Source organism: Lepidochelys olivacea (genome assembly GCF_965140295.1).
Source record: "Lepidochelys olivacea isolate rLepOli2 genome assembly, chromosome: 1".
Classification (NCBI taxonomy): Eukaryota; Metazoa; Chordata; order Testudines; family Cheloniidae; genus Lepidochelys; species Lepidochelys olivacea.
Window position 1 is genome coordinate 145,304,113 of NC_140411.1, and position 24,586 is coordinate 145,328,698.

At 40.4% G+C, this 24,586-nt stretch overlaps 1 protein-coding gene across 1 annotated transcript in view; it reads left to right on the forward strand.

The window, feature by feature from the left end:
- Positions 1-21,210, forward strand: part of PDK3 (pyruvate dehydrogenase kinase 3) — a 77,185-nt gene extending 55,975 nt beyond the window's left edge. The window contains exons 6-11 of the mRNA XM_084650090.1: positions 5,448-5,525; positions 6,122-6,198; positions 7,895-7,996; positions 8,251-8,361; positions 15,781-15,894; positions 18,128-21,210. Of these exons, the coding sequence (XP_084506216.1) occupies positions 5,448-5,525; positions 6,122-6,198; positions 7,895-7,996; positions 8,251-8,361; positions 15,781-15,894; positions 18,128-18,271 (626 nt within the window). The 3' untranslated portion in view covers positions 18,272-21,210. The remainder of the gene's footprint in view (positions 1-5,447; positions 5,526-6,121; positions 6,199-7,894; positions 7,997-8,250; positions 8,362-15,780; positions 15,895-18,127) is intronic.
- Positions 21,211-24,586: the final 3,376 nt, after the last annotated feature.

Here is a 24,586-nt window from a genome sequence, read left to right on the forward strand (position 1 = left end):
ATGGCTGTGGGAATTAACCATGTCCACCATAATGGAATTGTGTGGAGGGTGGAAGAAGTCTCCCACGCTGGGCCATAATATTTATTGTCTGCCCACTTGCAAGTAGGTGCCAACAATGCTGAGGTCTGCCAAATGATTCTTGCCAGGTCTAGAATGGCCTCATTAATAGTAGGGGAATCTTTGAGGAAGAGGATGAGTGGAGTATGTCAAGGAGGTGATGGTGGGTGTCCTTGACTTCCTCTGGTGATATTTGGAGAGTGTCCGTCACTCTCTTGGCCATGTCCTGGAAGAGGCAAAACTCATCTGCCAGAGATGGCAGGAGAGGCAGGCAGCCTTATCCAGGGATTAGGAGGATATGGTCCTTGGGGTCACTTCTTCCTCTACAGTGCTCTCGTGATCTTCCATTATTTTTTCCAGAGGTTCTGAAGCTCTGGAAGACACGGCTGAAGAGGTGCGCCTTGAGGATTGGACTGGAAGCTCAAGAGGCACGGTGGCAATATACAGCCCAAGATTGCCAGTATTACTACTGTTGATATTGGGCACTGTAAAGATCCTGGGATGAGTACTGTGATGCCACCTCCTCAGGTTTGCAATCGGAGCCCGCACTAGAGAGCGGAGGAATGTGAGGGGGCAGTCAGGAAGATTGCCATGCCAGGTGAAGACTCTGTCTGAAGGTCTTGGCACCGAGGAGACTGCAGAACATCTGATACACGGAGGTCCCTAGAGGGTTAGAATTCCATCAGTACCAACCAATTTGATTCCATTGACGGTACCGGGATGGATGGAGATCTTGACCATACTGGTCGCTCTGGTGCCTAATGAGGTGTTGATGACAGTATCAATGTAGGATCATGTACCAGCAACGTCTTTTTAGAGGAGTGCTGACTCATGTCCTTTGGTGCCATTGACTCAGTGCCTGTGCCCATTGGGACCATGGGCTTGTCAATGGTGCCTGCCACTGAGGACTTCCATGAGCCATGGGTACTGGTCTGAGAAGGTACCGTCTGCATCGAGTGTACCAGAAAGCATTTGCGGCTATCTCAGGGTTCCTTGTAGGGGACTTCCCACTCTCTCTTTTTCAGTTATTTGTGAGAGGAGTCAGTGGCTTGTTTCTTCCCCTCAGGCCTCAACATCTAAAGGCTCTGGGCTGAAGACTCACATCTGCCAGGTAACTCGTGGCGCGGGTCCGGAGAGTTGGCTCCATGAAGATAATCTTCTATCTGAGCAATTTGTCCTTATGAGACCAGGGCCTGAGTTGTTGGCAGAGACCACACTTTTGTTGAATGTGGTCTTTCCCAAAGCAGTGAATGCACTGGGAGTGCTTGTCTGTGACCGGGATCTCTTCTTTGCAAGAGAGAGGCACTTCTTGAAGCCCGGTGACCTGGGCACATCCCACTGGGGGAAGGATTCCCTACAAGGAAAAAGGAGGGGGGGGGAAATGTTTTTATTTTTTATTTTTAGGGAGAAAAGATAAGAAAACGGGAAAAATTAGAACTACAACTAAGAACTAGGAGACTAACTATAGAGATGCAAATTGAAAGCAGTGGTCCTCACGGACTGTGAATACCTCTGTTTCTAGCCAGGGGCAGTTGAGAAGGAACTGAGAGGGGTTAGCCTACGTGTGCTGACTAGCCTTGTGGTAGGGCGCGAGGGGAGACAGCGCGTGTGGGCCTAATGGACACTGCTACCGAAGTTCTCTGATTGGTCGCGCAAGCATGCAAGCACAGCTACAGCGGAGCACACTTAGGGACACACATCTCAAAGAACCATTGTTAGTGTACAAGGTGAGTAACTTCTTCATCCTTCAGCCACACCCAGCTTCACTGCACCTCTCAGCCTAGATGCTGGCTGGTTAACCAACATGGTGAAATCTTGATCCATTTTGATTTACAATAGACAAGTCTCCACAAGATTTGTTTGTGGTCAGGTGGGAAGAAAAATCATTATTTGAACAGAGCAGCATCACCTCTCCCTCACAGAGTCTGATGTTTCTACAATTTTGGATTATCTCTTCTCCTTAAAGAGATTAGGACTCTGTTAGCTCTGTAAGAGTTCATCTAGCACATATGAAAACTCACCATCCACCAATACAGGATCACGCTAGATCATCACACCTTAAAGTGACTAGGGTCCTCAAGGTCTTAACGCATGTGTTCCCTCCAATATATGTGAATCTCCTTCTTCCTGGGACCTTAATGTTGTTACGAATTACACCTGGTAGGACACGCACACCAATGCTGCGAATTACATCTGGTAGGACACGCACCCAATGCTGCGAATTATACCTGATAGGTCACGCACAGTTCGAATCTAGGCTGAGGCACAGAAACAAAGTCCACAACTGCAGAGTTCCCAAAAGACACTAAGTTTATTACGCTCGAGCGTGGTGCCCCCCTGCTAGCCGGGGGGGACCCTGAATACAGATTATACAAAGGTTATATACTTTTTAGCAAAGCATGTTGCCCTCATGCATCGGAAACCTTAGCCAATAAACAAACCCTTGTCTTATCTACCACCTATCCCTGCTTGGTGCATTCCTCGTGCTATACCAGTATGTTAATTATACAACATGGTCCTAAAGCCATGCATCAGTAACTTTTATTATCAGAATGGGAGGCCTCACATCAAGGCCAAGAGACAGGGAGTTAGAGACTAACAAAAACCAGATACTGGGAGTCAAGGCAGGCTGGAGACAAGGAGGAGGATTTTCACAGGGATTCAGTATCTAAGAATCACTCCTCCTGGTGTATGATGTGCTGGCATTTAAACAATGGTGGGCCCCAAACCAAAATGAAGTCACATATGCTAACTTTTCCTTAACAATGTGGTTTTAGCTGGGTTGATTTTGGGGGAGAGACTGGGGAGAGAGGGGTTGGCTTTTGAATTCTTAGTGTGATTACATCAGCTCAAAGGAGAATTATAAGCATTCATGGCAGCCCTATTGGAAACTGTTTTTCACAAGGACAAAGTTTCTCTTAGACCTCCAGAACTGTTCGCTTACATGTTTTTCTTTCACTCTAGTGACAGTAAAGTGAAGCTCCACTCTCTGAATGTGTTAAGAGCACTCTTTCTAGATTGTTTATTGCCTTTGCAGAAGGGATTACAGGTCAGGCTGTATCATCCAAAAAATATCTAAGTGGATATCAGAGTTTATTAAAATGCTACCAGGTAGATAGATTAAAGTCTACTAGTCAAGTTAAAGCTCACTCCACAAGGGCTCATGCCGCTTCTTTCAGAAGTGTCCTGATTTCTGAAATTCATGGAGAAGCCACCTGGAGTTCTGTGCATGCATTCCATAAACACTATTCCCCTGTAAAGACACATAGAGCCAGCTGTCCATTTTGGCAGAGCTGTATTACAATCTCTAAATAGGCTCTGAGCATTCACTTCTTAGCATCAGGTTACTTCTCGAAAGTCACCAAGAGTGGAAAGTGTGTGTGTGTCTGTGTGTGTAGACAACCACTCAAAGAAGAAAAAAAGATGTCTTACATAACTGGTTCTTTTTGAGTTGTGTTGTCCATATGTATTCTGTGACCCGCCCTCCTTCCCTTCTGGTACAGAGTCCTTTAACACCTGGATTCTGTTTTGGCAAAGGAAGTGAAAGGCAGTTGGCCCTGCTCTGTTCTTTTATGCCCTTGGGAGCGGGGGCAAGGACACACAGGATGTAGGGATGGGCCAATGCAGGCTGCTGGCCAAAAGATTCCCATGTACACTGAGAGGACTACATATGGACACCACATCTGTAAGTAAGATAAATAATCATTTTTTTTCCCTATGACAAAGGGATTTGAAGAAAATGTAAGCCATTAAAAAAAATTCGGTCGCTTAGCCCTTCTTAAAATAGTCAGAACAAACCTCAAATGATATAAACTACTAATATCAAGCAATGTACAAACTACAATAAATATTTTAAAATGATATTCTAATGCAAAAGATAATTTTTGTAGGATTTTTTTTTTTTTTACCCCTGTTAAAAAGGAAATCTTGGTGCAGCCCTACCTATGGTGGTAGTATTGGACTATCATAATATTGCTGTGCCATATTAAAGCCAAAGGTATATACTACTGGTTGTGAATTTGGAGTCATTTGGGGAAAGGGTTCCTCAGATAAGCCCTGCCTCAACTCCCCCAATAAGGAGTTCACTTTATTATTCAAACGGCTCTAAAACCCACTTGCATAGTTATATTGCCCTGAAAATTGGTATTCCACAACAGAAGCTGGGGTAGATTTTGGGGAAGAGAGGGAGGAGAACACTCATTGAGATGAAATCATCAATTACCCCCTCTCAGAGTTATTGTATCAGACTGTATTCATCTTCATGGGTGTTCTCCTTCATCTGAGAACATCCCATTGAGATGAATAAGCATCTTTACACCTTTGCAATCCTCCTGTTTGTAGAGTTTTGTGCATAGACCCCCTCACTCTAAACTAGCTCCCAAATTGGAGTACAAAGTTTGGGGCTTCGTTCCACTCCGTTTTGCTGACTGCAGGTGATATGTATGCTCCTCGCTGCCCCCCTCTTCCTTTCTCCAAGTCCTTCCAATCCTACTGGGGGCATGAAGGGGCCAGGAGGAGAACAGAACTGGTAGTTGAGTGGCAGTGAGGTGTTCCCAGGAAGGCTTTGTGCTCCCCCACCACAGGTGTCCTGCAACCATGACCCCCGCACTATCACCACTTACTCAAAAAAACAGGGAAGTTCATGGGCTAAAAACTTTGTAAATTCAGATTTAAGGTTGGCCTATAGTGCCTTGTACCCTTCCAGAATGTCAAGGTGCACCTGTGCTTAAATCTCTTAAATACAGGGTTATGGTACACACCAATCCCACCTTGCAATCTTGATTGTGCCCTCTTTGGGCTCCAGCGTCCCCAAACGTATGTTATAACATTCTATCCTTCCAGAGGATTTGAAGCATTCTGGCAACACAGCACATGGATACAGTAGGAGAAACTGTCAGACTGTATCTTTTCTAAATAAAACAACAATTGAAGGCGGGCTTAGTGAACGGCAGCTGGCCTATACTCAACTACTTTTACCTACTCAGTTTAAACCATTCCAGAGTTGCTAGATCTTGTAACCCACCCCTTGGCCCTTGTCCTAAGGATGCCTTTTTCCCTGTTGTGTGCTGTTAAGTATGCTCTCATACTACTATAAATTTCCAAGGCAAGATGACTGTTGTGTGCCTCTACTTGCACAACCCTTATAACTCAGGACTTCGGATAGTAAATCCTTTTTTAAGATAATGTGCCCTTTCTTGGGGGATGGGAACATAGATACACAGTAAAAATAACAGTGAAAATGCACACTGATTTCAGACTTGTAAGCCAGTGCCTAAAAAGTCAGATATCTGCTTGCAACCTTGTTATTTTGAGATGTTGAATGAACATTGCTAGCCTTTTTGCATAAATGCAGAATTCACAATAAAGTATGCTCTTTTATTCTTTCACAGATGCTTATGAAACAGCTAAGATGTTGTGTGAGCAGTACTATCTGGTTGCACCAGAGTTGGAAGTTGAAGAGTTCAATGGTAATAGGAAGTTCATTTTATTTTAAGTGCTCCAGGAAATACAGGGGAGGGGGGTATAGAAGTTTAATAGAACAAGTATACTTGCTAGCTGTTGTTTAGTCAATAGATAAGATTTTAAATTGAGTTACTGCAGGATTCAAATATCATATACAAAGAGGTCTCTTTCCTTGCCCTCCTAATTCCTCTCCCTTCTAAGGCAACAAAGAAGTTGATTAGTTAAATAAAGTGATTCCAGTGGGAGGAGCACCCTAACATAGAGGAGCATTTGTTTAATACTTGATGCTGAGGGGAAAGTGCTGCATGATGAATCAGATATCATTTCCAGCAGCTGCCTTTGCTTTCCTTCAAGTTATCTTGTGTAGGTAATTACCAGGCCTGATTCTACTTATCTTCTGATATGACTGCATTCTGTGTTTAATTGTAAAGTATGTTTTCAAGTTCCACTATTACACATTTGGAGAGTGAGAGAGAACATAGTTATACAGTTGTCTTTATTTGTTACAAATTCAGCTTACTGCAGTAGATGGAGTGAACTGTGATACCACAAGGGGAATATGTTGACATTTTTTTTTTAGCTAAGTTTTATTTATTTCTAGCTAAATCTCCAAGCAAGCCTATTCAAGTAGTCTACGTACCCTCACATCTGTTTCATATGCTATTTGAGTTGTTCAAGGTAGGTAAGATTTATTAATGCTCTGATTGTAATTGTATGTTGTAGTTAAGGTTCTTCTCAGTCATAATGTTTGCAAAAGTAATTCTTCCTCGTGTTCTCATACTTTTTGTTTCTGAAAGTTTGGAGTGATGTGATGAAAGTTAGCCCTTGTGCCCTTCCCTAGCGCACATACTTCAAACACTCATTGACACTCCAGTGATGACTGTACTCCTTTCTGTATCTGGTTGACTCAAAACAGCTTGTGGTAAAATTTCTAACACTACCCTTAATGGTACAGTACAAGACCTTATTATTTTGCTCAGGATTTTTGCCTTATTGGATGGTTTAAAGGCTGGGATATTTGGGTGGATGCTAGTGCCCCTCTTGAAGGATGTCAGTTTTCTTTTTGAATGGTGTAACTTTTAAAAAAATTGTTTACTAATGTTCAGAATAACTGACAAGTTAAACTGTAAAGCAGAGAGAATAGGAGAGACATTACAGTGCAAAAATTGTGTGTTTTGTGAAATAATGTGCAAGTTCCCAGAAAGGCATAATTTGACACATTTTAGAAATTAAAGAAAACAAATACATTCAGTAGAAAGCAATGTGGAGTTTTTCCAAAGAATATATTTTTCTTTTTGTGTTCTCCATTAATGTGCATGTACTCGACTGCTATCTTTCCCCTGTCCTGTCATGAGCTATATGATATGTGACTTACTCTAGGACAGAGTTGGTGCAACTTTGTGGAGTGATGCTGTAGATGTGTTTATAAAACTAAAATGATATCATTCGTGCACTAATATAAAAGTCAAACACACAGTAGTAGCTGTAAAAATGGTGTTCAATTTCTGATGTACTGTGAGTGCAAATTGCATTGATTAAATGTCTGCAACATAACAGTTTTGATGTGGGTCAGGAACATCAAGGCTTTACCATACTTCTATTGCACTTTGTCATTTTCAAAGTATAGTGATTTATTTACTCTGTATGACTAATACAAGTGTTAATTTCTGTACTGTGGAAGTGGGCAGTCTTGGTATGTATGAATTTAATGTAGAAATACATTTCTTTACAATAGAACCTCCGAGTTATGAACATCTTGGAAATGGGGGTTGTTTGTAACTCTGAAATGTTGGTAACTGAACAAAACGTTATGATTATTCTTTCAAAAGTTTACAACTGAACATTGAGTTAATACAGCTTTGAAATTTTACTATGCATAAGCAAAATGCTGCTTTCCTTTTATCTTTTTAGTAGTGTACATTTAACACAGTATTGTACTATATTTGCTTCTTCTTTTGTTGTTTTTGTTTTGTCTCTGCTGCTGCCTGAATGTGTACTTCCAATTCCAAATGAGGTTTGTGATTGACTGGTCAGTTTGTAACTCTGGTGTTCCTAACTCTGAGGTTCTACTGTATTGTTTTGTGCTTTTATGGTGAGGTATCCAATAGAAATATTAAGTTACTTTTACAGTAAAGTATTACAATATAAAAATGTAATAAATTGACAGTTGACCTCCTGTCAAGTATATCTTGAGTTCACTCAGGTATATCCTCTTCTGTATCCATGTACGCAAATTTAGGGCAGTTTTATTCACAAGTTTTTCAGAATAACACAGTGAAAATGTATCCGATTTGTACATTGTTACTAAAAGTATTTATGGTAAAGTTGAGGTGAAGAATATATCAGAATCTAAAACATATGGTTTTAACTTTAGAACTCAATGAGAGCTACCGTGGAATTACATGAAGGTAGGAAAGAAGGCTATCCATCAATTAAAACATTAGTCACTTTGGGGAAAGAAGATCTATCCATAAAGGTAAACTAATAATATTTTTACACTGCTGAACTGACTTTCAAAGAAATGCTCACATTAGTAATGTTTTCGATAAATTTATCTTTAATTTTACAAGGACTAAATTATGTACTATGTATAGGTTCTGGCACTCATTCCATTTGCATTAATGTTTATACAAGTGATTCAAATAATGCTTTTTTTGTGTTTGATGCTTGAACTTTCTGTTCCCGAGCAGATATTTAGTGTTCAAGTAAAACCTTGACTTTTTTCTGTAGATAAGTGATCAAGGAGGTGGTGTCCCTCTGAGAAAAATAGATCGACTGTTTAACTACATGTACTCAACAGCACCTAGGCCTAGTTTGGAGCCAACAAGAGCTGCACCTTTGGTAAGCATCTGTGGGTCAGGGTAAAATATTTTTTCAGAACGTAAGTGCAGTTACACTCCTCTAATCTCTCTTCTAGAGTAATCTTTTTTCCTACATTAAAACTTCTTGAAGTTTTTCTATCACAGAAACTGGATATCATCAGGAAATCTGCGTAGGCAAAACTTATCAGGAGAAAATGCTGCTGATACTTCACTATTATTAATTTTTAGCAACTTAACTTTGGAGTAGGAAATTACTTTTCTTTGAGTGTTTTGAACACCATATGCTTGGAAATAACTGTCTATATACAGTGCAGCATTTTAAAACAGATGAATGTAAAAGATGTTTAGTATCTAAATTAACTAGAATATAGTGTTCTGCATATACACCAAATAGTAGCCAATTAGCTGGGCCACTTTTTTCAGTATTATAGCACTTACAGAGCACTGCCCGTAAGTAGGAAGTGAGTTTGTATCAGATTTTTAAAAAATGACTTTTATACAGGTTTGTTTTTGTCCTGTAACAATAAAATGAAATCAAAATTTGTTTAATGTGTGGTGTCACCAACTAACTCATTTTAGACTTTGCTCTTTAGTAGTGGCATCTGTCATTCTATTCCTCTTCAGTAATATCTTCTGTGCCAGATTTACAAAAATGTTCAGCACCCGGTAGCTCCCAGTAAGAACAATGGGAGCTGCTGGATGCTGAATACATTTCAGATTTGGCCCTTCTGTTGTGTATGATTCCTTCTTACAGGATTTATACATTTTGTATGTATTGGATCACTGAAAAGTTGGTCTAACTAGTATACCACTTGGCTGGCATTATTTAATAAGAGGGTTGGTTAATGACCTACAGTTCACTTGCCTTTAATCATAGATACCCCTCTTCTCATCTTGTTCGTTCTGTACAGTTTCTTATGCAGTTTTTAGCCTTGAGTATGTAAAGTAAAAAATGGTATTTTGGGCACTTTCCTCTTCATGTTTTAAATACTCTCCTACCAAACGTGTTCTTGTGTGGTATTTGGTGGTGGTGGTGAACTGCATTAGTTTGCTTTGCTGTTTGTAAGCAAATAAGAAGATATGATGCCTTCCCCCAGAGAGCTTACAATCTAGTTCATACACATAATGTGTTTGGCATGGAACAATCTCATTGGTAAAGAGAAAATTACTGTTTTCCTTCAGGTTATTTGAGTGGCTCTACCTCAACCATCTGCTTCTCTTTTTGGGTATCTCATTGTTTGATCCAGCCTCAGATGCTCCTGCAGTGCAAATGAACCCCAATCTACATCTCTGTTGACTTGCACTCTCATCTTTCTATAGCCTATCTTTCTAACTATTGCTTCTTTTGACTCTTCAAATTCTAGATTAATACCAAATGCTTCAAAAACAGAAGTGCTCTTTTTCTACAAAATCCTCTTGGATAGTCAGCAACATGGAATGGTCTCTTTAATTCAAACCTGAAGTTTGTTCCCAGTATCAGGAATTGTTTAGTCCTCCTTGACTACAGTCTCTCTTCTTACTGCACCAGTTTTGTCTAGAAATCTGATTTTTACCACCCTCAGAAAATTGCCAGAACTCATCCATACCATGAATCTGATAAAATATCTTATTCGTTCCTTAATCACATTTTGTCATCACTATTTTAATTTCTCCTTTTATGGTTTTCCTAAACTCCTGCTCTTTTAAACTTTTGTAAGATCTAGACTATTTTGAGCAAATTATTTCCTGTATCCTTTTCAGTCGCTTCTTTTCTATCTGTGAATCCAGTTAAAAACTGCCTTCCTATCTTTCCTAATTCTGTATACAATCATTCCATTTAATATCTTATCTCTGATCCACTTAATCCATACCTTCTCACTTGGGATCCAATCCTGCAACCACTGACAAGCATACTTATTCTTAAGCATGTGCATCAGTGCTTACAGGATTGGGGCTTTTGCTTATCCAGTTTTGTCATCTTCTTATTTCCCCTGAGATTTTACAAAGTTCAGGGGGTAGGGAAGGTGTTACTATTATACTTGTGCTGCCAATCTGTGTGGGAACTCCTTTCCTCTAAATCACTTTCTCACTAGGAATTCTACTGTAAAATCTGTCTGCCTGTAGTTGATACTATATTCCACTTTCATATTTTCCCATACCTATTTTTCCCATGAACGGAACCTTATATTGTCTCCTAATCTACAAGCCAGTTGCAATTCTATAGCAGGGGTGGCCAAACTCACTGACCATCCGAGCAGCATAGGATGATCTTCAGAAGTTTGAGAGCCAGGCATTCTGGCCAGGGGGCTGAAGCACCAGCCGGGGCTCCAACCCTGAGCTCCCCCCACACAGGGCAGAAGCCCCTAGGCCCAGCAGGCACCTCCCATGGGGCTGAACCCCCAAGGCCCACCACCCTGTGCAGAGCCTCGAGCCCCCGCCCCCAGTCTGATAGGCAGAGAATGGGGATGTGGTTGGCTCCACGAGCCACACTTAACTGTAAAAGAGCTGCATGTGGCTTACGAGCTGCGATTTGGCCACATCTGTTCTATAGCATTTATACTTCAGTTTTCTTCTACTCTACTCCCTCTTCAGATGGCATTTCCCTCTTCTGCCTGTATGAGCAGTTGTTTTCAGTCGGTAAAGCATTCTCTTTCTCTCGCCCCCTCAATCTTCCAAAAAGGAAAGAAAAGTGATCCTGGCAATTATTGTCCTGGAAGTCTGACTTCTTCCCTCTAGGGTAGTGGACCAAATATTGAGAGAGAGAGAGGTCACTGAGCTCTATCACTACATGGCCCATGGGGAGAGGATTTCCAAAGCAAGGCTCACCATCCTGTTTCATCCAATGCAGGAGTCGAGAGAGATAAGACCTACTGCTGATTCTATTGTTGAGGGAGATGATATGATCAACTGCTCAGGTTTTTTTGGCCACAAAATCAGATAGTTCAGGATAATGTAGGAAAGAATTTCCTGTTTAAATTGAATCATTTAGCCCATCTAAATCACAGGAAGATTATTTTTCCATCACTGAATATCAGAGACCATAAAACGTAACTCAGTAAAGACCCATCACTCCTGTATAGGAAGGAAGGTCTATACTTCATATGATTGTATGATACTCTTATTTTACTTCATATAACACATATCAGAACTTGTCATATATTGTAAAATGATTACTTATATTTTTCTGTTTTAACTTTCTCTCCCATTTTTTTAACTGAGCCCATATACAATGTATGAAACGTTACATTTGATTTTGGTTTTAGTTCTTTGATGAATATTCCTTCTTTTTCAATAATTTCTGCTACGAAATTAGGTCAGTGGAGAAACCTTGTTACCATGGCAGCCAGTCCTGTCAGTAGGCATCAGGAAACTAAGCAATTGCTTAGGGCCCCAAGCAGCTCACGCCCCACCAGCCCCCATTAATTATTAGTATGTGTTGTGTGGGGGAGGCACCAAAAATATTCCTGCTTAGGGCCCCCACTGGGCTAGCACCGGTGCTCCCAGCATTCTGATCCTGACAAGGTCTTGGGATTGCCTATACTATGTATTTATAATTGATAAACAACAATTGAGTTCATTGACACTTATATTTAATGACAGTTAAATCTTTAAGAGACCGGTTTAAGTCACACATTTAAAATCTAAGTTAACTATTTATAGTGGGGAAAATGTGCTTTAATTTAGATCTAATAGATAATGCTAACAGAGCATGTTTAATACAGTGTGGAATACATTTCCCATATATCTGGTGCACAGTCTAATATGTGGTGAAAGATTGGTGTTAGAAAGCTTGTTTTCCCAAAGACCAGAGTGTTGCCCCCATTGCCTGTATTCTGTGACCTAGAGCAAGGACAGCCCTGACACAGCAGTTAATGTGTGTTAGTTGGTGTACTTTTACTTGAGAGAACAGGGTTATGTTAAAACAAGATCCCTGGACTCTGAACCTTGTGGCCTTCAAGGTGTCCACCAAAACAGTGCATGAAAAATAGGAAGTCTGCTTTCCGAAGGGTGAGCTGGAGAATATGGGGAGGGGAAGGTAAAATTTAGGAATGAATTGGTGTGGGATGGCATGGACAAAAGTAAGGAACGGGAAACAAGAAAGACTGGGTGATAATGGAACTCCATGGTGGAGTCTGGGGACAGGTAGAGTGTGTTCTGGGGGTGCCCAAAATTTGGGGGCAGTGAGTTCTGTTTAGTCTTGATCCACTCTTGAGGATGAATCATGTCAACTGTTAGCTCTCCCAATTCACATGGTTTTTAACTTTAGTAAAATAACTAGTGTCCTATGTCCAGCAAAGACTTGAGTGTAGTTTTTTAAAAACATTTCTTTGGAAATTGATTATTTTGCTATCCTAGAAAAAATTCTTCCATTGTTAACGATTCACAAGAAATAAATATGCTCTTAAAATGAGATGTCTCCAAGTAATGCATGTGCCTGTATGTCCTGTGTTAATGGGAGTCTTTGAGAAGTGAGTTTATGGCATGCTGTTTTTTAATTTAAAAGAAAGAGCAAGTAAACAAACAGCTATTTTCATAGTGGAAGCACAGATACTAATAACTATATAACAAGCAGCATAACAAATATTTCCAGGAATTATCTTCCCCATTTTTCTCCTCCATTTCGCTCCAACTTACTGTTTTTGCCATCAACTTAAAAGTTGAGCAATTCTGTAATCAATCCAAGTCTCTGCATTTAGATTCTGTAAAAATCAGGCAACTTCCCTGGAAGAAGTTGTGTGTGTGTGGTATGCATGTCTATAAAGATAGAAATGATAAAGCTGCACAATATGAGAGAACATGGGAGCTCTGGTATAAAGGTTTTATCAATCTGAGTTTGGAATAGCTGTAAGAAAAGGAGTACTTGTGGCACTTTAGAGACTAACAAATTTATCTGAGCATAAGCTTTTGTGAGCTACAGCTCACTTCATCGGATGTATTACTCATGAGTGTTGAAGCCATGCACTCATTGTGTAGGTCATCCCGAACTCATGCTGGAAAAACCTTTAGAACATAGCATCCCATTGTGTATTTTAAAATTCAGGCCCGATCCTTAGCTGATGTAAATCCAGTGTTGCTGTTTCCTTGAGGTCCTTACATGATATTTACCTTACGTGATATCTATCTACCTTTTCTGGGAGGCAGATTTTGGGTCTGAACTGATTGAAAGTTTCAGCTTTCAAGGTGGTGGCCATAGCAATAAGTATTGTGCCCCCAGTGGATACATACTTGTATAGAGACTCATTGCAATTTGATGCTATGCTGCTTTTCCATACAGTTTAAAGTGTATCACTCAAGGGGAAGACAGTATGATGTACTTTACTTTTATAATTAAGGTCTTAAATGAAGGAGATGGAGAAATCAGAGCAAAATTATAATAATGCAGTTTGTACGCAATGTGATGCTTGTACCATTGTTGATTTTCTGAAAAAGGTCAGGGCTGAGGTTCTTTTGCAGAGCTATGTGAGGAAGTTAGTACAGCAACTCACGTCCATAATGCCTGGCTCAAGCCAGGGTTATTAATACTAACCTCATTAGTAACTTTTCTCTAAAGTCTGTCAAGATGACACATTAACAGCCTTATTATACAATGTGTTACTGGGTATTGGTGGTACTCGAATTCCCATACAGGGTTTCTTACAACCGCTCTGTTCATCATTACTGCCCCCCAAACAGTGGGTGGGCTTGCTAGGGAGCCACAGAGGTGAGTGATTCCTCTAGTCAGTTAGTTAGCCAAGAAGCTAGAGCAGCCATTTGCTTGTTCATGTTTGTGGGATGTGATTCTTCACAAGGACTAGATTACATAAATGACTGAATGTTAAATGAGCATTTTGGTCCTTTTCCTGTGCTTCTGGTTTGCCTTTCTTGTTGTTTTGCTGTAGTTCAGACTTTTTTGGCAGCTTTTTGTTGTTCATTGCTTTGTAAGAGCATAGTTTTCAAGCACTTTGTTTATTGCAGCCTATCTTTCTTGCTTTGGAAAGTCCTTGCCAATATAAGGGGATTCAAACAAATAACAAGTATGATAATTCTCTGCCTCAGCTGGGCTGATGTTGTGGGGGGCTGAAACAGGGTGTGCGCCGCTCCTGCCTCCTTGCATCACAGAAACCTGCTTAGACTCCCTTAATTGTTTATCTAACTGTGCCATTCATTTACGTTCTCTCCACCAACCCTTTACAGTCTCTTTCAGCAGTGCTATTTGCAGTGTACCCTGTGCTTTTGGCCCTTCACTTGGACCTGAGAGGGACTGAGGGTTTTTTTTCTCTGAGATCTCCATGAAACTGGACTCAGCTAGCTCTGATCCTCTCTCCCCCTCTCTGCTTTCCTGTGCCCTTCTTATCAGTTTTGAGCTGATGGACCAATTGGCTCTTCAGCTCATCCATCCCCCCAACCCCCACTCCTGATTGGGGTAATTTAAGTTAATTATCTAATCAGCCTTTTCTGAGCGAACTAAACAGTGTCAGAGTGATCAGAGTGCAAGCTTACCTGGTAACTCTCTGCACTCTGTCACAGGGGCTGAAAGCTAGGATCTGCAGGTAAAAACTTCTTCCACTATCTTCAGTGAGAGAGAAGACTGCCAGTATGATCATCCTCATTTCCATAGGCTAGGGTCATGAAAGGGGAAGACTTGTGTCCTATGTAATTGGGGATACAGGTCTTAGTGCATAACTACTTCAAGCCTATGAATGAGTCTTTGCCTATGCAAGTAGAGTGTGGCTTCTAATGAGGCCTTAATGTTCAACAGAAGGGCTACTATGCTGCAGCATGATTTTTTTGATGATAGGTAACCATAGCAAGGACTATCTGCCTATTACTATTTTGTATATTATTAATAAAGTTGCAGTCATTACTTTCCCTACACCTCCCTTCTGTCCTCCATTGCAGCATGTTGCAACGTGCCGTCAGCATTACAGATCTACATTATAGATCAGCTGAAGTATGCAGGGCTGTGTCTTGCTTTTTCCACATTCTGTTCCAAGATAATAAACTGCCATCAGATGCTCAGTATCACCAACGATGAATGGAATATTGCAGCACAAGCTATCTCATGAGAGAGCTGTACAGAACATCATCCTCTTTTGTTTGGTAGGGACTGCTTACTGTTTGTGCTGCTAAATTAACTGTATTCTTGGGGAAAGTAACAAAATGCACAAGCTAGTCTCCTAAAGCCTCTAATCAGATTTGGTCCTTATTTTTGTATGTTGCCAAAATGTATTACGGCTGTTGGTGATTTTTCTATTTAATATTTAAGCAAGTAAATCTTGTATAGGCAGAAAGAAGGCTGCAATGTTATATAGGCTGAGGAACAAAAGAACGTCTGAAGGGCAAATTGATGCAAATAGGGTAATTAGTTTTCTTTAACTAATTTCTTTAACTTTAACATCTTGTTTTGATAAATAATTATAGCTTATACAGTGTATTGATTTTTAACCTCCTCACCACAAATTTTTATTTTGTTCCGTAGGCTGGATTTGGGTATGGTTTGCCAATCTCTCGTCTTTATGCTAGATACTTTCAAGGAGATCTCAAACTCTATTCGATGGAAGGCGTGGGTACTGATGCTGTAATTTATTTGAAGGTAACAACTTGATTCCATCATAAGATAGTAAAGCTCTCAATATAATTAATTCTCGTCAGGCAGAACAGTCAACTGTTCCTGCTTTCACATTTAAATTTGTTTCCAGTATATATACCAGTGTGTTTTAACTTGTATTATTGTACTTTATTTAAATCAGACATGCAGAATCCTAAAAACTGAAGTTATAAATGTGGCATTTTTGACCACCACCTTTGATATTGAATTAGCTTGTTTCCAGTATTTTTTTTAATCCCTTAATGTTGGGTCTTTGTTCCATATTTTGATTTTGATCCATATTAAAGCGATGAGATACCCAAGACCCTGGTGTGATGACAGGCAACTTTTCTTAGTACTTTTGTTCTTTTGGTTTCTGACACTTGTGAATTAAATTGGGAGAGCAGGAGCAAAGTGTACATGGGAGTGTAGAATAATGATACCGGTTAAAATGTTCCATATCTATTCTTTTTTTTTCTTCTCCTCCTCCCAGTCTTTACTTTTACTTCTCTCATCTTTGGGGATCACCCCTTTAGTACGAACCTTGCCCCTAGCCAATGAAGGTTAGATAGTTTATTGTTTGGAATTTACCAAGGATTGATTCTCCATCACTGGCAAGTTTTAAATCGGGATTGGCTGTTTTTCTAAAAGATATGCTGTAGGAGTTATTGTGGGGAAATTTTACTGCCTGTGTTATACAGGAGGTCATAGAATCATAGAATATCAGGCTTGGAAGGGACTTCAGGAGGTCATCTAGTCCAACCGCCTGCTCAAAGCAGGACCAATCCCCAATTAAATCATCCCAGCCAGGGCTGGGTCAGACTAGATCATCACAAAATAGAGAAACCCTCACAGAGAACGTTCTGCCAGCGGCTCCCTCTCTTTTATATTAAGGGAGTTCCATCTCCAGTGTGTCTGCTGAGCTCAATTGCAGCAGTATATCATGGGGGGAGAAGCATTACTCAGGTAACCAGGTCACAGACAAATTAGGGCATTTAAAGCCAACTGCTTGAATCCAACCCAGTGCATGTCACATAGTGCTAGTCCGTGCAGCTGCCCTAAGTAGGCATTTCATAATTCTCCACTGGCTTCATCTTCTGAGTGTTACCAAAGTGTAACGTCACTTCGAGTGCATTACAATAATCTAATCTTGATTTGACAAAGGTATGGACAAGTGTGGCAGGGTCCTCATTGGAGAGAGAAGATGAATGTTTGGTGGGCTTACTCACCAGCCCAGGAAAATGTAATAATAGAAAAAACTGCTACCCATACATCCAGGAGCAGCCCAGGCTCTGACAGAAACCCCAAGTTGTGCACTGGTGTTACAACTGGCAGTTGCGATCCCTCTTTGAATTCTACCACCTCTTCCACCTGCTTCCCCACAACCGACCAACACTATCTCAATCTTGTCTGGATTGCGTCAAGCCAGCTGGCTTTAGTTCTAGATTCAAATTAATCATGTTAGATCTAGGGCAGTGGTTCTCAGCAAGTGGTACATGTATCCCTGGGGGTACACAGAGGTCTTCCAGGGGGTACATCAACTCACCTAGATATTTGCCTAGTTTTACAACAGGCAACATATAAAAAGCACTAGTGAAGTAAGTACAAACTAAAATTTCATACAGACAATAACTTGTTTATACTGCTCTATATACTATACACTGAAATGTAAGTACAATATTTATATTCCAAATGATTTATTTTATAATTATATGGTAAAAATGAGAAAGTAAGCAGTAATAATGTGTTATGACATTTTTGTATTTTTATGTCAGATTTTGTAAGCTAGTAGTTTTTAAGTGAGGTGAAACTTGGGGGTACACAAGACAAATCAGACTCCTGCAAGGGGTACAGTAGTCTGGAAAGGCTGAGAGACACTGATCTAGGGGAGTGGGCCTGCCAAAATAGTTTAAAAAAAAAACGCATAAAGGTCCCCCTAAAATTTTTTTCTTTTAACTGCTTTCTTTTTATTCTCTTTATAGCCATCTTGGAGACGGGGAGAGTTTCAAAATGGATTTTTTTTATGGATTTTTATTGCAATATGGTCAACCCATTTTGAACTGGGTCACCATAAGCATGGTCAAAGAGGTTTCTAAAATATCATGTGTGGGGGACATGTAAATAGTTGAAGCTTTCATTGAATGCAGAAGTTAGTGTTCACAAAGAGTCTGTTATCATGTTTACCACCTTATTGTACATATCTCAGCAACAGTCTCTTACCATTGCTTTCATTTTATAGGCTCTTTCAAGTGAATCGTTTGAAAGACTTCCAGTTTTTAATAAGTCAGCATGGCGACACTACAAGACTACACCTGAAGCTGATGACTGGAGCAATCCTAGCAGTGAACCCAGGGATGCGTCTAAATACAAAGCTAATCGATAATTTATCATCTTTGTCTCTCCAGAAGATGACTTCTGATTTCAGTTTAAAGTCTCTGCTTTGTTCCAAAATCCACTGAACCATATTAGCCAATTACTTCCATACAAAGTGCTGTAAGGGCACTGAAATTGCAAAAAACAAAGTGATGTATGAGACTTAAGAAAAGCACTAAGCATTTTTGGTGTAGGTAGTGTTATAACAACTTTACCAAAATATGCTTGGTTAGTTTGGTTTGATATTGACAAATGGGATTGCACTGTGATTGCACTTAAGTACACAACTGTACAGTGAAAGGGTATTACTTCTTAAAGGCCAGTTTTTATGCAGAAATAAAAATCAGCAAAATCTATAGAATCCCTTTAATAGTCAATAGCATCTTATACAGCAATATGATGTAACAGACAAGTTCAGACATAGCTGAATGTGTGCTTAGAAAATCCACTTTTTGCAGCAGTTTTATATTGCACAGTCAGTGTCGTCTGTTACATAAAATCCTTTTGGGCTCTTCAGATCTTATAGCTAGTGACGATAAAGATGCATAGTTCTTAGAAGGTTTCTGTAGTTTTAAACTGATGCTTTCCCCACATTCCCAAATCCATTTGTCAAGTGCATCCAAAAATATATATTCTTATAAGGCATTGCGAGTTTCACCTCTTAATATGCACCTTAATGTTTTACTGAATTTGCACAAAATGCCAAATGATAAATCACATTAATTATTTTAAGAAAAGATTATAAGGGGTCGACGCTTCTCTCCATTCTTGCAAGTAACTCCCATTGGTACAGAGGTGAAAGAATAAATTTTATACGTGATGTTCTTTGCCTCTCTGATACTTTTTTGCTTTGTTTTTGGGAAAGCATACCATGAAACCAGTCAGCCAGTCATGTAAATGAATTTGCCTTAAGAATGTTGGTCACCTGGAACCTGATTAGTTGTAAAACGGTAAATAATTTGCAACGTCATTTATCTATGTAGCAAAGGACAATAGTCTGGTAATTTGAATTTGTACTATATATAGAGTTGTTTCACACTGGCTTTTGGAAAGCATTACTGGTCTAAATATTATTAAACTGCGAGCGTAATAGAAACAATGAAGGATAATTAAAATGGCTGATAAGAAGTTGATGACTTCTTCCAAGGAGAGAGAGAGATTTATTAAACAGCATTCTCTAAAATTGGTTGAGAGTTACTTATGAATGTCAAGAAGCTGTACTGTACCAAGTTTCCACCAAATATTGCGGGTCCATAGAGTGTACTGTAGAGGTTTGGCGTTCTGGTAATATCCTAACTACAAGAGTAAAGGTAGAATGGGTTGTAATGACAGTTGTGCTTGAAGATGCACCCTCAATATCTCTGTGGTGTTTTGATATTTTTTGAAAGATATTGCAAGATTTTAACTAGACAAAACTTGTTTACTAAAACTCCGCAAAATATCCCTTTGTTCTTCTGAATATTTATTTTGTAAGAATTAGTCTGTTAGATAAATAAGGAAAAGGTGAGAACTTCCTGGATATTTTTTTTTAAAAATTAGTTTGAGTTAGAGGAATGATGTTACTCTGCACGTGCGTGGCACACTTCATCCAAGGATCTCAAAGCACCTTGTAAGCAATTCAGTCTCTCAGCACCCTATTTTTTGATGGACAAACTGGGAAAAGATGAAGCCCTAATCCTGCAAACACGTCCACGTAGTTGCATGGAAGTTAACCACCTGTAAAATTGTGTGCAGGATTAAGGGCCTATGTTAAACAATAATTCCCCATGGTTGCAGACACCACTGCAGAGAGAAGAAGCTGCCATTCACGTGGCACAGCCAAGTGGTCCATCTGTCACTGTGGAAAACTCAATATAGTCACTGAAGAATACTTTAAATGGCTAGAGCCTTAATTTTAAAGGACACATTCGACCAGAAATCTAGTCAGTTTGAAAAAAAAAATCTGTTCCTGCCATTTTTTGTACCTTTGCAATCTTCCTTTTTAAGTTGCATCTTTGTTGCTGTTTGAAAGATTCCCCCCCAAAACAGATGAACATTAGTCATATAGGGAGACTGCGAAACTGATTATACAAGAAGTGGCAAAATGTAAAATTTGCTTGAAAATATAATTGACTACGAACTTCAAAGAACAGGGTAAATATATGAAGAGTGTAAAATTTTTGCAGTTCTTTGGAAAAAGTCATGTTACGACGCAGTGAGTGATTTTTAGGTCTAGACTGCTTCTTTTGGGGGAAATCTTGGCTGACTGGTTTATAAATGAAAATGAATAGAATAGTCCATGCCCAGGAATGTTAAGCAGAAATTCCCTTTTGTGTAGCAGAAGTACATTAAGAAAATGAATGCAGAAGCCCATGAGTCAGAAGTGAAGATATGAAGGGCCAGTATTATTATAATGGCTGGGTCACTACTTTAACTAAAACAATTTGTTTGGTATTCAAGGCTAATCTGGCTACTGAAGAGGATGAGTGCTTTGGTCCTCCTTAAGCAAAGAAAGTCTCTGTCACTTGCAGATTGGCCACCAGATGCTCCTTACTGCTCTAGGGAAGAGGAGTGGGTGCCATATACATTTTCTTCACATCCTATTAGATACTTGAAAACTCATGTCCTCTGAAATGGCTGCAACTGGCAATTTATTCTTTGAATCCTGATCGTGTCCTGATAGTTCAGAGAAGGGAGATAAGAGCATATTCTACTCTCTTCTCTTTTCACCAGGCACTCCTACTTCCTCTGTTTTCCTGTCATTCTCTAGTCACTCTTGCTGAGTGCAGGCAGATCCCACTCCCAGTGGTTAATCTCTCTCTCCCTACTCCTGAGGGAATTCTGCGCCAAAAAATTAAATATTTTGCACACATTTTAAAATTCTGCATATTTTATTTGTCAAAATACCACAGTACAATCACACCGTTTTCAGATATTTGCTGACAAGTATTTTTAAATAAATTACCAAAATAATTGAAAATGGTGTGATTATATTGTTATTGTGTTTGTGTTATTTTGACAAAATATGCAGAACTTTGCAGAATTTTAATTTTTTTTATTTTTTTGGTGCAGAATTTCTTCAGGAGTACCAGGGTGCAGTCTGGGTGTGGGCAGCTCAGTAGAGGGTCTGGGTGTAGGGGGGAATCTGGATGCACAGGGGCTTGGTGCGAGGTTCTGGGTGCAGGGAGAATAGGACTCTGCAAGGGGGCACAAGGTGAAGGTGATTAGGGCTGAGTGGGACTGAGGTGTCGGGGTCAGGGTGCAGCTGGTTGGAGCTCAGTGGGGTGAGGGTCCGGGTATGAGTGGCTCCTGATACAAGGGGGAGGATCAGCCGTATGGGGTTTGGGGACTCTGTGGGAGGGTTCTGGGTGTATTGGATTCCTGATTACAAAGGGTGGAGGGGTCACCATACAGGGAGCTGCTCCCCATGTCCGCTCAATCCCTGTGAATCTGGACCCCCTCCCCGGCTGAACCTCACCTCCCCGCATTTGGAACCCGCCCCCTTGAGCCTAACCGCCCCCCCCCCCCCCCCGCGCGCACCCAGACACAGACACACACACAGACCCATGGTGCAGAGCTTTATGTAGCCAGGGGAAGTTTCTGGGGCTTGATCTGACCCAGCCCCAGCTGCTCAGCGCAGGAAAGTGGGAGGGTCTCTGTCCTCCTTCTCTGCCCCCCATGCCCAGCTGGGACTAATGTCCCTGGGTGGCCAGGGCATCCCCAGATTCCCTCCCCCCAGTGATTTACCTCTTCCCCTGGCTGCCTGAACAGATGTGTCTGAGCTGCCGGGAGGGGTGAGTGAGCACTGCTGAAGCTTCTCTTTGTTTCCCCACAGAAACAATTTTCTGCAAGGAAGCAAAGGGATTCTTGTAGCTCATTTTTCTGCTGCGCTCCAGTTATGCTGAATTCCCCCAGGAGTACCTCTCCCATTCTGCCTCACCTAAGCTACCGGCCTACCTACCTGCACTGAGCTCACTTCTGCCCCAGGTTTGACCTCCCTAAACTCAAGTAATCCCCCTCTGCAGCATGTTGGCCTGAGGGAGTGGAGAGGAATGGTCAGCAGGGGGACGTTTGATAGGGAAGAGAGTTTTCCAGAAAGACAAAATTGACTTACATACTGAAAAATTAAGATTGATATTTGTTAAAGTGTTGATCCTAGCTAGTGTATCTACAGATTCTGCTCGTATTCATTGGTGTCTGATCCTGTTTTGAATCTTATGAGGCCATTTGCCTCAATATCCTGTGGCACTGAATTCAAAAGTAAAATTTTATGTAGTGTAAAAATGTATTTCTTTTTATCCATTTCAGATTTATAGCTCTCTAACTTTATTGTATCCCCTTGTCTTGAGTTACACAGTGCAGTAGATTAGAACAGATGTCTTCAGTGCTGTCATTGACAAAGACAGAGAGACTGAGCTATACATACCGTCTCTTAGATCCTTCTTGGGAATTTACAGCTGACTCTCATACCCTGATTGGATTGGAGTTGTTTAACTTTTTTCTTTCTGGTGTGCATCTTCTGGCATGTCTATCTTGAAGTTAATCTGCTAACTTGTAGCTCAAATACCTAATGTTGATAGATACTTATTGAAGTTCCTTTTAAAAGAAAAGCCATAAAACCTTGTGCTCCTCGATTCAGCTAAATTTCTCAATCTAAGGAGTCTCTCAGGGTCAGTACTTGGAGATGAAACTTTCAAGGAATAGCTAAATGCTCAAGTAAGTATCGTCTGGGAATTTAGTAAATGGTGCTGTCTTTATCTGAGTATTTTTCCCCAGTGACCCAGCATAGTACCAAAGGAATCTTACGCTGCTGCAGTTTGTGTTATCTTTTGGATAATATTTCAAATGGAGGTCCTGTCGTCTTATGCTTTTGTAGTTCCCTTCACACTTTTTGAAGGAGTATGGATGTCCTCTCATGGATCAGTAACTGGTTAAAAGATAGGATACAAAGGGTAGGAATAAATGGTTAGTTTTCACACTGGAATAGTCAGTAGCTGGGTACCCCAAAGATCTGTAGTGGGACCTGTGCTGCTTAACATACTCAGATGATCTTGGAAAAAGGGGTAAACACAGAGGTGGCAACATTTGCAGATGAGACACAAATACGCAAGATAGTTGAGTCCAGAGCTGACAGTGAAGAGTTACAAAGGGATCTCACAAAACTGGGTGACTGGGCAACAAAATGGCAGATGAAATTGAATGTTGATAAATTCAAAGATGATCCCAACTACACATACAAAATGATGAGGTCTAAATTAGCTGTTACCACCCAAGAAAAAGATTGTGGGGTCACTGTGGATAGTTCTCTGAGAACATTTGCTCAGTGTGCAGCACAGTCAAAAAAACTGACAATATTAGGAACCATTAGGAAAGGGATAGATAATAAGACAAAAAATATAATGCCATTATATAAATCCATTGTACGCCCACAGCTTGAATACTGCAGTTCTGGTCACCCCATCTCAAAACAGATATATTAGAATTGGAAAAGTACATAGAAGGGCAACACAGATGACGAAGGGTTTAGAACAGATTCCACATGAGGAAAAATTAAAAAGACTGGGACTGTTCAGCTTAGAAAAGAGACAAGTGAGGAGGGATATGATAAAGATCTATGAAATCATGAATGGTATGGAGAGAGTGCCTAAGGAGGTAGTATTTACCCCTTCACAGAACACAAGAACCAGATGTCACCCAATGAAATTAATAATCAGCTGGTTTAAAACAAACATAAGGAAGTACTTCTTCGCACAAAACGCAGTCATCCTGTGGAACTCCTTGCCAGGGGCATTTGTGAAGGCCAAAAATATAACTGAATTCAAAAAAGAATTGGATGAGTTCCTGGAGGATAGGTCTATCAATTCCAAGATGGTCAGGGATGCAGGCCTATGCGCTGGTGTTCCTAAACCTCTGAGTGCCAGAAACTGGGACTGAACAACAGGGTGCATTACTCGATGAATTGCCCTGTTCACTCCCTCGGAAGCATGTCATGCAGGTCACTGTTAGAAGACAGGATACTGGGCTAGATGGACCATTGGTCTGATCTGATATGGCCGTTCTTGTTTTTATGATGTACATCTTGGTGTTCTTGCCAATTTTTTCCTCCAGTTATAAATCCTTTCTATATCTCCAGTTGGATATATATATTTTTAATGGCCTTAAGTGTTGTTCAGAGTTCATGTTCACTATGAAACAGTTGTTGCTGACAACCTAAAGCTGACAGCATTTCAGTGGGGTGGGGTGAGATCTCACAAGCCAGACAAAGCATTTGGGTGAAATCTTGGCCACATTGAAGTCAGTGGCAAAACTCCCATTGATTTCACCCTTAATGTTTTTATAAAGTGTT